Source organism: Balaenoptera musculus, chromosome 14 (genome assembly GCF_009873245.2).
Source record: "Balaenoptera musculus isolate JJ_BM4_2016_0621 chromosome 14, mBalMus1.pri.v3, whole genome shotgun sequence".
Taxonomy (NCBI): domain Eukaryota; kingdom Metazoa; phylum Chordata; class Mammalia; order Artiodactyla; family Balaenopteridae; genus Balaenoptera; species Balaenoptera musculus.
This window is the reverse complement of record NC_045798.1, coordinates 49,496,551-49,509,343: the sequence shown is the minus strand read 5'-3', so window position 1 is coordinate 49,509,343 and position 12,793 is coordinate 49,496,551. Positions and strand designations below refer to the sequence as shown.

Here is a 12,793-nt window from a genome sequence, read left to right as displayed (position 1 = left end):
GTGTACACTTCACACAGTGGAATTATGACATTTCAATTGCCATGTGGAAAGATCTTTTGGACCTTTTGAATAAAATACATGAGAAATTACAGACGCTTAATTTGAAATATATAAAGGCTTTGTTGTCTTTATATTTATTTACTAAATAATTGAGAGAAAATAGTAATGGAGTATAAAAAAATCAACAAAAATAAGAAGTGAAATTGGTAGACATTTTGACACTGAGAAGTGACTTGTAATGAAAATGTCCAGGTCTTACTAAAGACAGTATTTCCTTGGGAGGAAGAAAAATACAGTTAATGAAGAGAAATGAATTATATTAACACGTTGGAAGAAGATTTAAATTTCACATTGGATTTGACAAAAGATACTGATATCAATGAAGAAAACATAAAACTCATAAATGTCACTTTAATGAAGACATCAGTCACGTCCCAAGAAAACTTAAGATGCCCTAAATATTAAAGGAACTTGATTAAGGTTTCCCCAACTGAAAACAATGTAACGATTTGCATGATATTAGCAATATTTAATTTGAAGAGCAAAGGAAAGTTTCTAAACTATCAACAATAAAAGACACATTTCCATCAGATATGCTGAAGTAAAGACTGAATTATTTTTCTGTTCTCTCTATAGAATATGATAATGCAAAATCATTGTCATATGAAGAAACAATCAAAGAGCATGCAGCCAAGAAATATGGAAAGGAAACAGTATTATAGAGATGGGCCAGGGCGTTATTTAATTTTTAAAATATTATTTTTCTACATTTTGTGATGGTTGTAGCATTTATAAGCTTTTTAGAATCTTGTAATTTATTGTGGGTTTTCTCATTTTAATTATTCACTTTTCTAACTAATTTTTCAAATGCACCACCTCTCCAAGCTTTATAACTTTCAGACCTCAAAAAATTTGGATCCATTCAATCCTATGAGCCTAGAACAATGTTCTAAGTATTAAGTAGTGCTTCTTTAAATGTTTGTGAATAAATGACTGTCATGTAAAAATATTCAAAATGGAGGAGATATAAAACTAATTACAAAATTTATACATCTTAAAATTCATTTTGAAAGTTTAAAATCATTTAAAAATAGAGAATATAATACATAGAACTACTAATACCCATCACCCAAATTCAACAGTGGTTAAGACTTTCCACATTTTTTTATTTTCCACTTTTTTCCTTTTCTTTCCTGCAGTATTTAAAAGTAAATCCCAGATATCCACATCATTTCATCCCTTCATTCCTCAATTTCTGCCTCTAACAAATGTGGACATTTTCTTACATAAACATTTACTTAACCAAATGTTAGGTTATTACATCTAATCTAATACATAAAAAAATATTCAATGTTATTACCTAATAACCTCATCCATAGTCAAATATTCCCAATTTTCTCAAAATTATCTTTTTGCATTGGGTTTACTTGGACCACGATACGAAGTCAACACATTTCATTTTATTAAACCTTTTAAATCTCTTCTAATATATCACTTTTTTTTCTGTGTCACTAACATATTGCTGAACCAAATTCAATTGTCCTGCACAATGTCTCGTATTTTGGATTTGTCTGTCTGCTTTCTCTTGTGTCTTTTAACTTGTTATTTTATCTGCCTTATTTCCTATAAATGGAAGTTAGCTTCAGAATAGTGGTTCTCAAACTTGAGCTACATCAGAATTCCCCTGGAAGATAAGTTAAAACAGGTGTCCCTAACCCCCGGGCCGCAGACCAGTACCAGTCCGCAGCCTGTTAGGAACTGGCCACACAGCAGGAGGTGAGCAGCGGGCAAGCAAGTGAAGCTTCATCTGCCACTCCCCATCATGTGAATTACCGCCTGAACCATCACCTCCCCGACCCCAGTGTCCATGGAAAAATTTTCTTCCACGAAACCGGTCCCTGGTGCCAAAACTGTTGGGGACCGCTGTGTTAAAGCACAGATTATGAGTCCAGCCCCAAAGTGTCTGATTCAGGTCATCTGGGATGGAGGCCAATAATTTGCATTTCTAATAAGTTCCCAGGAGATGCAGTTACTTCTGATCTAACAGGCACACTTTGAGAACCACTGTTTCTAGACTTAGGTTTGATTCAATTCAAATTCTTTTTTCTTTTTTTCATGAGCTTGCTTCTTAAGTTATGCTGTATGCTTCATTTTGCATCATTTTGAATCACATCAGACGGCACACAGTGTCTGGTAATCACACTTTTAATGATGCTAAGAATGCCCAGTAGATTCAGGAATGAATAACTGATATTTTAAAAAATAACTTGCTGAATTCAGTGAAGTTGCAGGATACAAAATCAATATACAGAAATCTGTTGCATTTCTATGCATTAATAATGAACTATCAGAAAGAGAATTAAGAAAACAATCCCATTTACAATTGCATCGAAAAGAATAAAATAATTATGAATAAATTTAACCAAAGAGGTGAAATTCTCTGACCACAGAGTAAGCAAACTTTCTTTAAAAGTAAAGTTAAGCTTCCTATCTGTGGGAATTTTTCTAGGTTTGGAGTTGGCAGTTCTGTTCAGGTGGAAAATGTGAGAAAAGGAAAGTGCAAATATATTTCCAAGAAGGTCTTTGCTAAGGATGGTCACATGTTATCTTAAGAGGAATGAGTGGAATATATAACTAAGACAAAAATCTAATCTTGTCCCCATAAACCAACACCTGTGTTTTGAGGATAAGCAGGTATATATTTTCCATAGGGCATAAGTTGTGATTCTTTATCTTTGTATTTTTTAAGATCTAATTCGGATATTTTGGATTTACACATGGAATATGAAAATAATTGTTCCTGAAGGGGAGGCCTGTTTAGGGTATGATCATCCAAAGTTTTTATTGAGGTGACACAGGTTTATGAGTCAATGACTGCCATATTTTATGTGGGTTATTAGGAGGCCTCCAGTAATTGTTATTGCCTGATTCTATATTATAACCCCAATACCCATATTCCTCCATTTGTTAAAAAGGACTATTTTTAGAGCAGTTATAGATTCACAGCAAAATTGAGAGGAAGGTACAGAGCTTTCCCATATTCCCACTTCCCTTTACACATGCATAGTTTCTCTATTATCAGCATCACTGACCAGAGTGGTAGACATGTTACAATTGATGAACCTAAACTGATGAATTATAATTAACCAAAGTCCATAGTTTATATTAAGTTTCACTCATGGTATTGTACATTTATGGATTTGTACAAATGTATAATGATATGTATGCACCACGATAGTATCATACATAGTATTTTCATTGCCCTAAAAATCTTCCGTGCTCTATCTATTCTTCCCTCCCCACCCCCTAAACCCTGGCAACCACTGATCTTTTTACTGTGCCTAGTTTTGCCTTTTCTGGAATGTCATATAGTTGAAAACATACAATATATAGTCTTTTCCATTGGCTTCTTTCACTTAGTAGCTTGTATTTAAGGTTCTTCTGTGTCTTTTCATGGCTTGTTAGCTCATTTCTTTTAGTATTAAATATTATTCCATTATCTGGTCAACCACAGTTTATTTACCCATTCACCTACTGAAGCATGTCTTGGTTGTTTCCAGGTTTTGGAAATTATGAATAAAGCTGCTAGAAACATTAATGTGCAGGGTTTGTGTAGAGATAAAATTTTAATTCCTTGGGTAAATACCAAGGAGCACAATTGCTGGATCATATGATGAATATGTTTAGTTTCGGAAGAAAAAGCAAAACTATCTTCCAAAGTGGCAGTGCCATTTTGCATCCTACCAACAATGCATGAGAGTTTCTGTTGCTTCACATCCTCTCTGGCATTTAGTGTTGTCAGTGTTCCAGATTTTGACCATTTTAATAGGTGTGTAATGATATTGTTGCTTTAATTTGCATTGCCCCAATGATATACTATGTGGAGCAACTTTTCATATGCCTATTTGCCATCGGTATATCTCCTTAGGTGAGGTGTCTCTTAAGGTCTCTGGCCCATATTTTAATCAGGTTGTTTGTTTTCTTATTGTTGAGCTTTAGTGTTCTTTGTAGATTTTGGATAACTGTCCTTTTACAGATGTGTCTTTTGCAAAGATTTTCTTTCAGTCTGTGGCTTATCTTCACTCCCAATATTTTAAGACCAAAGACTTTGTAGTAAAAGGAAACCTACACTCTGAAGTGCCAACTCCATAGAGAACCTTTCTTAGATGCTGTGAAGGGAAAGGTGGAAGGCTATATGTTGATTCCTATCTCAGTCTAGCTTGAAGGAAAATGCATATTAACATGAAAAGAAAAGTAGAGAGCAATTGTGGTGTTTAATTCTGTGTCCAGTGCCATTGGCTATTAAGAATTCACAGTGGAGGGAAAGATTGAAGTTGACTGAGGTAGAAGTGGGAATCTTTGTGGAAATTGAACTTAATCTGATTGGCCTTGAAAGCTAGTTAGTTCTTCAACAGTGAGATAGGTGAGAAATGACACTCCATCTGAGAAACATAATTCAGAGTTACAAAACTTTCAGTTTATATCATAGAAGAAAAAAACTTTGATTATGCTCTAGATTTAGATCCTGAATATTCTCAGATCTGTGATGGATTTTCTTTACCTTGAGTGAATAGGACTATAAATCCTTCGTGGTTCCAAGTGATACTGTCAGTAGCAGATGGCTGGCTTCTGTGTCTCACATCTTATCTAAAAAGAATAGATAAGCCCAGCATATTTGCATCCAGATAAGTGTATTATAACACTTTTTAAATATTGCACGTTGCCATTTAAAAAACATATATAGTATATTTTTCAAACTTACGGAATATTTGCCTTATATTTGATTAGGTAATTCCACCTTGTTAATGATCTGAACTATAACAATATGCCTTTTTTTCACTTTTAATGTCAGTGACCTATTCTAGTTTTGTTATCCCTCCTCTGATTTTACAGTAATAATATATTAGTGCAATCCTCAAAGCATGCAACACATATGTTATCATTGCACGGAAGCATTTTAGAACGCTGATGATTTAAAATTTCCCATTGTAAATGCTTTCAAAAGCATTTAACTGTGTTGATAGATTTGAAGATAGCTGCTGTTGTTTACAGAATTATTTTCTATTTAGCTGGGGCCACCTAGGTATCTAAGTCATCATATGTGAAATTTGGGTCATTAATTTGACCTCGTAATGGTTGATTTCTGTACTAGTCCAGGATCCATTGCAAATGATCTAAATTCAGATTTAAGCAAAAATATAAAGCGGGGGGATGGAGAGGATATAGTATCACACAGCTGAAAGGTCCATGGGTTAATTTAATTTCAGGCACAGTTGAATCTAGATGCTGAAATGATGTTATCAGGTCTATTTCTGTTCTGCTTAGCTCTGCTGGATTCAACTTGATTTTAGTTACAGGCACACTTTCTTCACTTGGAGGTGAAGTCAAGGCACTCATGCCTAGGGGACAGGCAGTTGTTGCCCATAGGATTGACACTTTGACCTGGCAAAGCAGGGGCTGATTCTGAAAAGAACAGGGGCTGGGCTAACAAACAAGCAAAAGCTACCACAGCAGGACCAATGGTTGGTCTTGGACACAATTACCAACGTTTGTGAAAATTGTCTTGGTTGGCATTCATCTTCTTTTGTACATTACAAAGCACTAAGCTTAACAAATGGCTAGGAGGAAACCTAGTTGCTTTTTTCTAAACCAAAATCAGATGCCATGTTTCGACTCATAGACAAATTATAAACTGATTTTAAAGCATGTTTTCCTAGCAGTCCTAGTATCAGTATTTTCTGTAGTCCTTGTTGGGCAAATCAATTAAATATACCTACCCCTCAGTTTCCTTATCTCTTTCAAGAATACTAATGCAGTTAGACTGACTAAGCTCTGAGGTCATTTCTATTTCAAGGAATATGTGATTCAGTGATTCCTTTACAAAACTGATTGCAGGTTGGGTTTTTTTTTGGAATATGTATATTGAATGGAAACAGTAATTGCTCTCAAAAAGCTAAATTCAATAAATCTTTCTGCAGTTATGGAAATGTACTATGTGGCTATTAAGCACTTGAAATGTGACTGATATGACTGAGAAAATGAATTTTTAATTTGATTTCATTTAAGCTAATTTTGATTTAAATTAAAATAGCCACTGCTCTAGAATTATCGACTTATTTAAACCAGATTTTTGAGAAATGATTGACATTAAAAATAAAACAAAATTTATAAGCTTGTGCAAGGAATTTCAAAGCAGCAATTTCCCATTTTCTTTTCAGTCCCCTGCACATAGCTATTCAAGCTACGACTCGGGCAAAAATGAGAGTGTAGACCGAGGTGCTGAGGACCTGTCCCTAAACAGGGGAGATGAGGATGAAGATGACCACGATGACCACGAAGATTCTGAGAAAGTTAACGAGACAGATGGCGTTGAGGCCGAACGGCTGAAAGCTTTTAATGTGAGTCCTGCCACCCTACCATTATGGCTGAATTTTTACCACTTCACTTTCATGTTGTTGCCTGTTGGTAACTGTGGCTATTTTAGAGACATGTTTGTTTAATTTACAGAAGGATTTAAAAAGTACATGAAACACTCTTAGCCAACCAGACACCAGAGTCGCTGTGTTTTGTTTAGAATTTTAAAGCCAAATGTGAGCTGAAAACTGCACTTGTGCTGTGTGAGTATGCATGTTTACCTAGCGGATGAAGGGGGCCTCAGCTTATCCCTCGGAAGCGTCTGCCCGTCATCCGTTATTTTGTTTGCTTTCCCAGCTTATCTAATTATGCATGAAAAAAGAGTCAATTGTTTGTTTTCCGAGATTAGTATACTGCGCAGTGTAGCAATATATACAGTCGTATTATTAATAGAGAATTTTATGGGGTGCTTAATCGTCACAGTCTACTGTTATTTCTTGATTTTTTTCTACGCAATAGTCTATACTTTTCTGTCTGTCTGTCTGTCTGCCTTTCTCTCTCTCTTTCTCTCTCTGTTTTTTAACCCAACCATTTAGAAAGTCTGTAAAGGGTGTTTGCTTAAAATTTCTGGCTTTTCCATTGCAAAGTTCTCCAGTGCATAAACCAGACAAGAGTATTTTCCTATCAGTAATCAAGACAGGAAGCTAGGAACAGAAGAGAGCAGCCCTCCAAACCCTTCTCCTCTGTCTCCCTCTTGCCAACAGATGTTTGTCAGGCTGTTTGTAGATGAAAACTTGGACCGAATGGTCCCAATCTCTAAGCAGCCCAAAGAAAAGATCCAGGCTATCATTGACTCATGCAGGCGACAATTCCCTGAGTATCAAGAGCGTGCCCGAAAACGCATACGTACTTACCTCAAGTCCTGCAGGCGGATGAAAAGAAGTGGTTTTGAGATGGTGAGTTTTGAATTAAAACACAGCCCTAGATTCCATCCAAATCCCACATGTAACCATGACACAATTTTTTTTTTCATCTTAGTGTCTTTTTAATTTTTTCCATAACGTCAGGTCCAAGGGGTTTTTGTTTGCTTGTTTGTTTTTTCTCCTTTTCATCTTCCTGAAGTATTTATCCCCTTTGTTGATTCAGTAAGACGTACCTTGTGAGACCAGTGCTCACAAGCCTAGGTACCATGTCCTAGGAAATGAGGCTCATGTGAGTGAACACCAGTGAGAGCCAGCGTCTCATTCTTGTGTGTTTCCTTTCTGTTACTGCCAAAGCAGATCTAAGGTTATTCAGGTCTTGAACTGAAGCACCAGTGGTTGCTTTAGACGACCTGTGAGAATGGCTTTCTCTGGAACAAAAGGAAATGGATGGATCCATCTAAGTAATACTATTTTCATACCAACAGTTAACAAATAGCAGGCCTTGAAAATAAAGGTCAGGGAATAAAAATCCTTATGTGAAAAATAAGGCTTTTGTGTACTCGGTATATTTGTGTGCTTGTCTTGTGGATGGTTAACATGAGCATTTAGATTCAGCTGGGCTTTTTATAGATGGATAATATTATGCCAGTCTTAGATATTTATGGGTGGAAATTAGATATCAGTGTTATTTGACCTTTATTCTATCTCACCTTGATGGAATTGTTATACCTAGAAGTAGTTTTTACAATGTATTTTAAAAATTTCTTTATATTTTTATGTATTTGAGTGGACATGTATTAGAAATTTTCTGAAACTATTTTCATTGTACTTTTGAGAAGGCTTCATAAAAGCCAAGACTCTTCGTGCTTGTGATCAGTGCCTCCAATTTATTAGGTGTGATGGGACAGGAGTTGGTATAGATATAGGAGAGGTTTCAGAGTATGCCAGTAGGAGAAATAGTTTTCCAGATATAAATGAAATGAATAACAAGTAATAACTCCTGTATTATCTATTTTTCTACAATGGCTTATAAAAATATCTTTGATATTTTTAAAAGAAAAATGACTGTTCCTTATAGAGAGGCAGTCTACCAAGATGGTCACTAACACAAGGCTCGGTCCCTGGAGAGCTTGGTCTGGAGTTCTGGATCCACTAGTTTGTAGCTATGTGACCCAGGCAAGGTACTTCAACTTTCTGAGCTCGGGTCCTTCCTCTGGAAATGAGAATAATTCCTAACGTATAGTGCTGACAGGATTATATAAATTGTCATGTAAAGCCCAAGTCATTTTTGACACATAGTAACCACTCAATAAATCTGAACACTGAAAATATAATTAACCAAATATTATTTAATCCATCGTCTGAAAACAGCTACCCAAAATATTTGTATTATAAAGTCACAGAACACTGCATGTAAGAATTTGCTTACTTCTTAGAATAACTATATTGAAGTTGGAGTTTGTTGTGCCTAAATTATTTAAAAATAAAATAGCGTAGCTGTGCCTGATGAAATTAAATTATGACAGTTGAGGTGGTATGGTATAAGAGAGGAGAGATTGCTTGAAGAAAATACAGCTACTTCCCCCATTATTGAATTCTTTAAAAGTTATTGTCACCCAATAGGAGAAAGATGACAGACAAAAAGGATATCTAACCAGGAATAAAAGCCCAGAATCCTGGCTTTGACATCCGACTCATCATCAAATTGGCAGTTGATGTAAAATTCCAATAGAAACTAAGTATGTCTCATTCAGTGCACAATGCACAATATATACTTTCCTCTTTCAGTAACAATAAAGATAATAATGTTATATACCAAGATTTTATTTTACCAGCATCTGGCACTACTATTTCTTCTAAATCTTTTAATGTTATTTAGAGATTCTTTTCTTTGGTAAAATTTATCTTATTTTCCATTTATTAATAATTCTTTAAAAGAAAAAAATCATTGTCATGTAGAATTCTTAATTTCTCAAAGGTGTATTTGAGATAATCACAGGTTTTTTATTAGTTGTATTTATTTACCAAATATGAACATCTATTTGATGTAAAGTTTGTGCTATGCATAGAGAAAGACAAAAAGTTAATATAAAATCAAGTAGGTTTACAAACTAATCTTGAAGGAAATAATGCTGTAAAGAAATGCTATTGTATTTCATATTTAATAATTTTCATTTGTTCATTTTTTTTCACTTATTCAATATATGTATAATGTGCATAACATCATGCAAAGTAATGAGAAATACAAAAGATGCCTGACTTGTTAATTAAGAAAATTTAACATGTTCCCTAATCATCCTGATTCTTTGAGGTTACAAGTTGTGGGAAGTGAAGTGCTTAAGTAATAATATAAGGCCTAATATAAATAAATGTTAAATGAACAACACAGATGAAAATTGATATTGTAGTTTAGCCCATTTTTTAAAAATACATTGCTCAGTAATGCACTATTGGAATAAAAATTAAATTTGCCATCTAGTTAACACTTGGAATTTTGATTGGCTTTATGTATCACTTCATTGTCATGGAGCATGTCATCATTTTGAACACTCATCCTTACCTGGAACAAATAGGAAAAGGCATGACTAGGGCAGATAGTAATTATAACTAAATATTGTACGTTAATATTTTTTTGCCTTCATAATTTTAAATTTTAATATAAGATAATATCCACGGTTTTTAAAAATTGAAACATTAAAAAATATTTTCTTATATTGTTTTTGCTGTAGGTAGACATGAAGAAAATGTATCATTTTTAATATATGATTATCTTTACATGCAAATTATTTTGTAGTACTTAGTAAGTCAACAAAGCAACCTGAAGAAATTTTTAATATATTTGTAAAGTAGAATTGTAGGAGTATTTGATAGGGGACTCTGTATTATAAAATGAAAGTGGCATTCAGCAAGCTTAGCTCATCCAGTTACTTAGGCTTTCTAAGCCAGCAGACTCTTTAAGTAAAGCAAAACACAAAATATTGAATTATATGTTCCCTACTGACTTTGATTAAGAAATTCAAAGAGATATTCCCATAGAAGTGGTTTATCACAACTTATATTAGTATTATACTTGAGAATCTTGACATTCACTCTAATTTTCTGCTGCTAGTACAAAATCTATTCATGTTTAATTAGTCTACACTATCCCTTAAGAATTTACAACAATTCTTCAAGTACAAAAGTACTTTTCATTGACTTCACTCAATGCATACAAATATTAGAGTATATATTTATGCATTCTTATTTCACTGAAATTATTAAGACCCCAAAGGTCTTAATTGCTGAAGTAGCCGAAATGTCTATGTCATTGCTCCAAACAGTCTCTATAATGCATGAAGTTAAATAACCATATTATGATACTTTTCTACGCACTTTCACTAACTCGGTGTTCCCAATCATCTCAAATCATAAATTCTTCAGTGTTGAATAGAAAAGGATATGTTTTATGAAAAATAAATCCAATAAGTTTGATACAGAGTATTGTCTTAGTTTTCATTAGATTTTAAGAACCAATGAGTTAAGCAGCCCTTATATTAATCCTTAGACAAATATATCAAATCATTATTGATTCTATTATGCAGCTTTGACTCTCAAATTACTTCAGCTAATTTTCTGAAGAATATTTGTTGATTGTTTCAGAAAAGAAATGTATTTCTCCAAGGTGTCCTGATCTTAAATTCAAGAACACCTATAATAGATAAAGCCATAAAAGGAAAGCTTTATAAACAAGGTGAGGTTACCCCATACCTAAGTATTATTTGTGTTATGTGATATGATTTCTCTTTTTATTTTCTGAGTTTGCATTGTTTAGAGACTCTTTCACCATGCTGCATATGTTTAGATGTATTTTTATAGAACTCAAATGAAAATATTTGGGGGAGATAGTCTAAGAGACTTTCAGTCCATCCTTCCTCCTGTATCTCATATCTTGACACTATATCAAGTTAGATCAAGTGGCTTGGATATTTGAATTCAATAAACTCAGCCACTTGAAAAATTACCTATTAATTTGCTTTTTAATATTATTTATTTGACTATATTTGTTTGAAGAATTAAATCTCATGCTATTTTTTGTAAAATTTTGCCAGGGACATTGTCCACTAGGCTTCTTAATGTGCACTATAAATGATCTCATTTCGGAACCCTCTTTTAGCATGTAATGAAAAAAAATGTGTTTCTTCTGCAGAAATAGAGTGCTTTTATGTTTTCTCATCATTAACTTACTACGTTCACTTTTGTGCCTGTCAGGAAGTTTAGAGCCAAAAAACTTTCTAAGGTCCCAATTATCTGTTTTTTTAATTTGTTTTAGCTTACATATTTCCTTGGTAGCTCTGATATCTATTTGGGAGAAAAAGAGATATAAATTTTAAAAAAATGTGTAAATAATCTAATTAATTATGGAAACACCATACTTTCAGACCACCTTCTAAGTTCTTTATTCATAGTATTTCTTTTTAATTACAGCCTATAATACCCTCCTCAGTAATTTTGATATCTGACCTTCTTATTTCACAGTTCTTTCATTAGAAAATAAATATTTAATGTTTAGGAAATGGTACATTTTTGAGGGAATTTGACTACTTAACATCCTTTGCCTCTACTTGTCTGATGCAGACTAAAGTAGAGAGATCAGAATTCATCTTCAATTCACAGCTTTCATAGGTATCATAGGCATTGCAAAAGCTACAGTGACACTATTCATTCTTTAGCAAATAGAGCTTTTATAAAAAATGAATTAAAGTGCTTCTTTAAACTAAAAATTTGATCGGAAATATACTGAGCCCTTCATACAAGATCTTGGTTTAAAACTTTATACCTGCGCGACCATTATTATTCACAATATTCTTCATGCATCATGAGCACAACTGTACAGGTTTCTCTCTTTGGGACCAGTTAACTTAATTAATGCTAATTAGTTTGAATTCCCCACCTGCTATTTGTACCAATTTTTGCCCTCTCTTTTATAAATGTCATCTACCATCCCCCAGGATACTTTCATACCATCCTCTAAGTTCTTTATTCATAGTATTTCTTTTTAATTACATCCTATAATACCTTTCTTAATAATTTTGATAGCTAATCTTCTGCACTCACAGTTCTTTAGCTTTCTCAGTTTCAGAGATCTGTATCACTCTAGCCATTATTAGCATGGATATTCCTTAGTCTTTACTTTCACTCAAAGAGCCCGCACAAGCTATATTAAACATTTTCACAGTCATCTACAGGTTTTCAAGTATCCCCTGCTGCCTTTACAGAGGAAGTGTCCTGGTCTTATTGCTCTGGATAACGCTGCACTTCTGCTCCCTATCATTTCACCTCCTTTAGAACATGGCTTCTTTGACCATCCCCATGGTCATATTTTCAGTTTTCCCTTTTCACTGAGCTTTCCCTTTTCTTCTCTTCTGCCTTATAAAAAGTGTCCAAATTCAAAAAAAAATAATCTTATAACTTCTGTAATCTTTCTTTGAGGACTCAGTGAGTCCATCTTTCTTTGCCATGTTTCCTGAAATATTTTA

At 33.9% G+C, this 12,793-nt stretch overlaps 1 protein-coding gene across 6 annotated transcripts in view; it reads left to right on the top strand.

The window, feature by feature from the left end:
- NOL4 (nucleolar protein 4) overlaps positions 1-12,793 on the top strand; it is a 409,767-nt gene that overhangs the window by 287,011 nt on the left and 109,963 nt on the right. For 3 of the 6 annotated variants that reach the window (XM_036824082.1, XM_036824085.1, XM_036824086.1), the window contains exons 7-8: positions 6,219-6,398; positions 7,119-7,310. In XM_036824082.1, coding sequence (XP_036679977.1) covers positions 6,219-6,398; positions 7,119-7,310 — 372 coding nt within the window. The remainder of the gene's footprint in view (positions 1-6,218; positions 6,399-7,118; positions 7,311-12,793) is intronic. The other 3 variants (XM_036824088.1, XM_036824087.1, XM_036824083.1) reach the window with 1 other exon arrangement.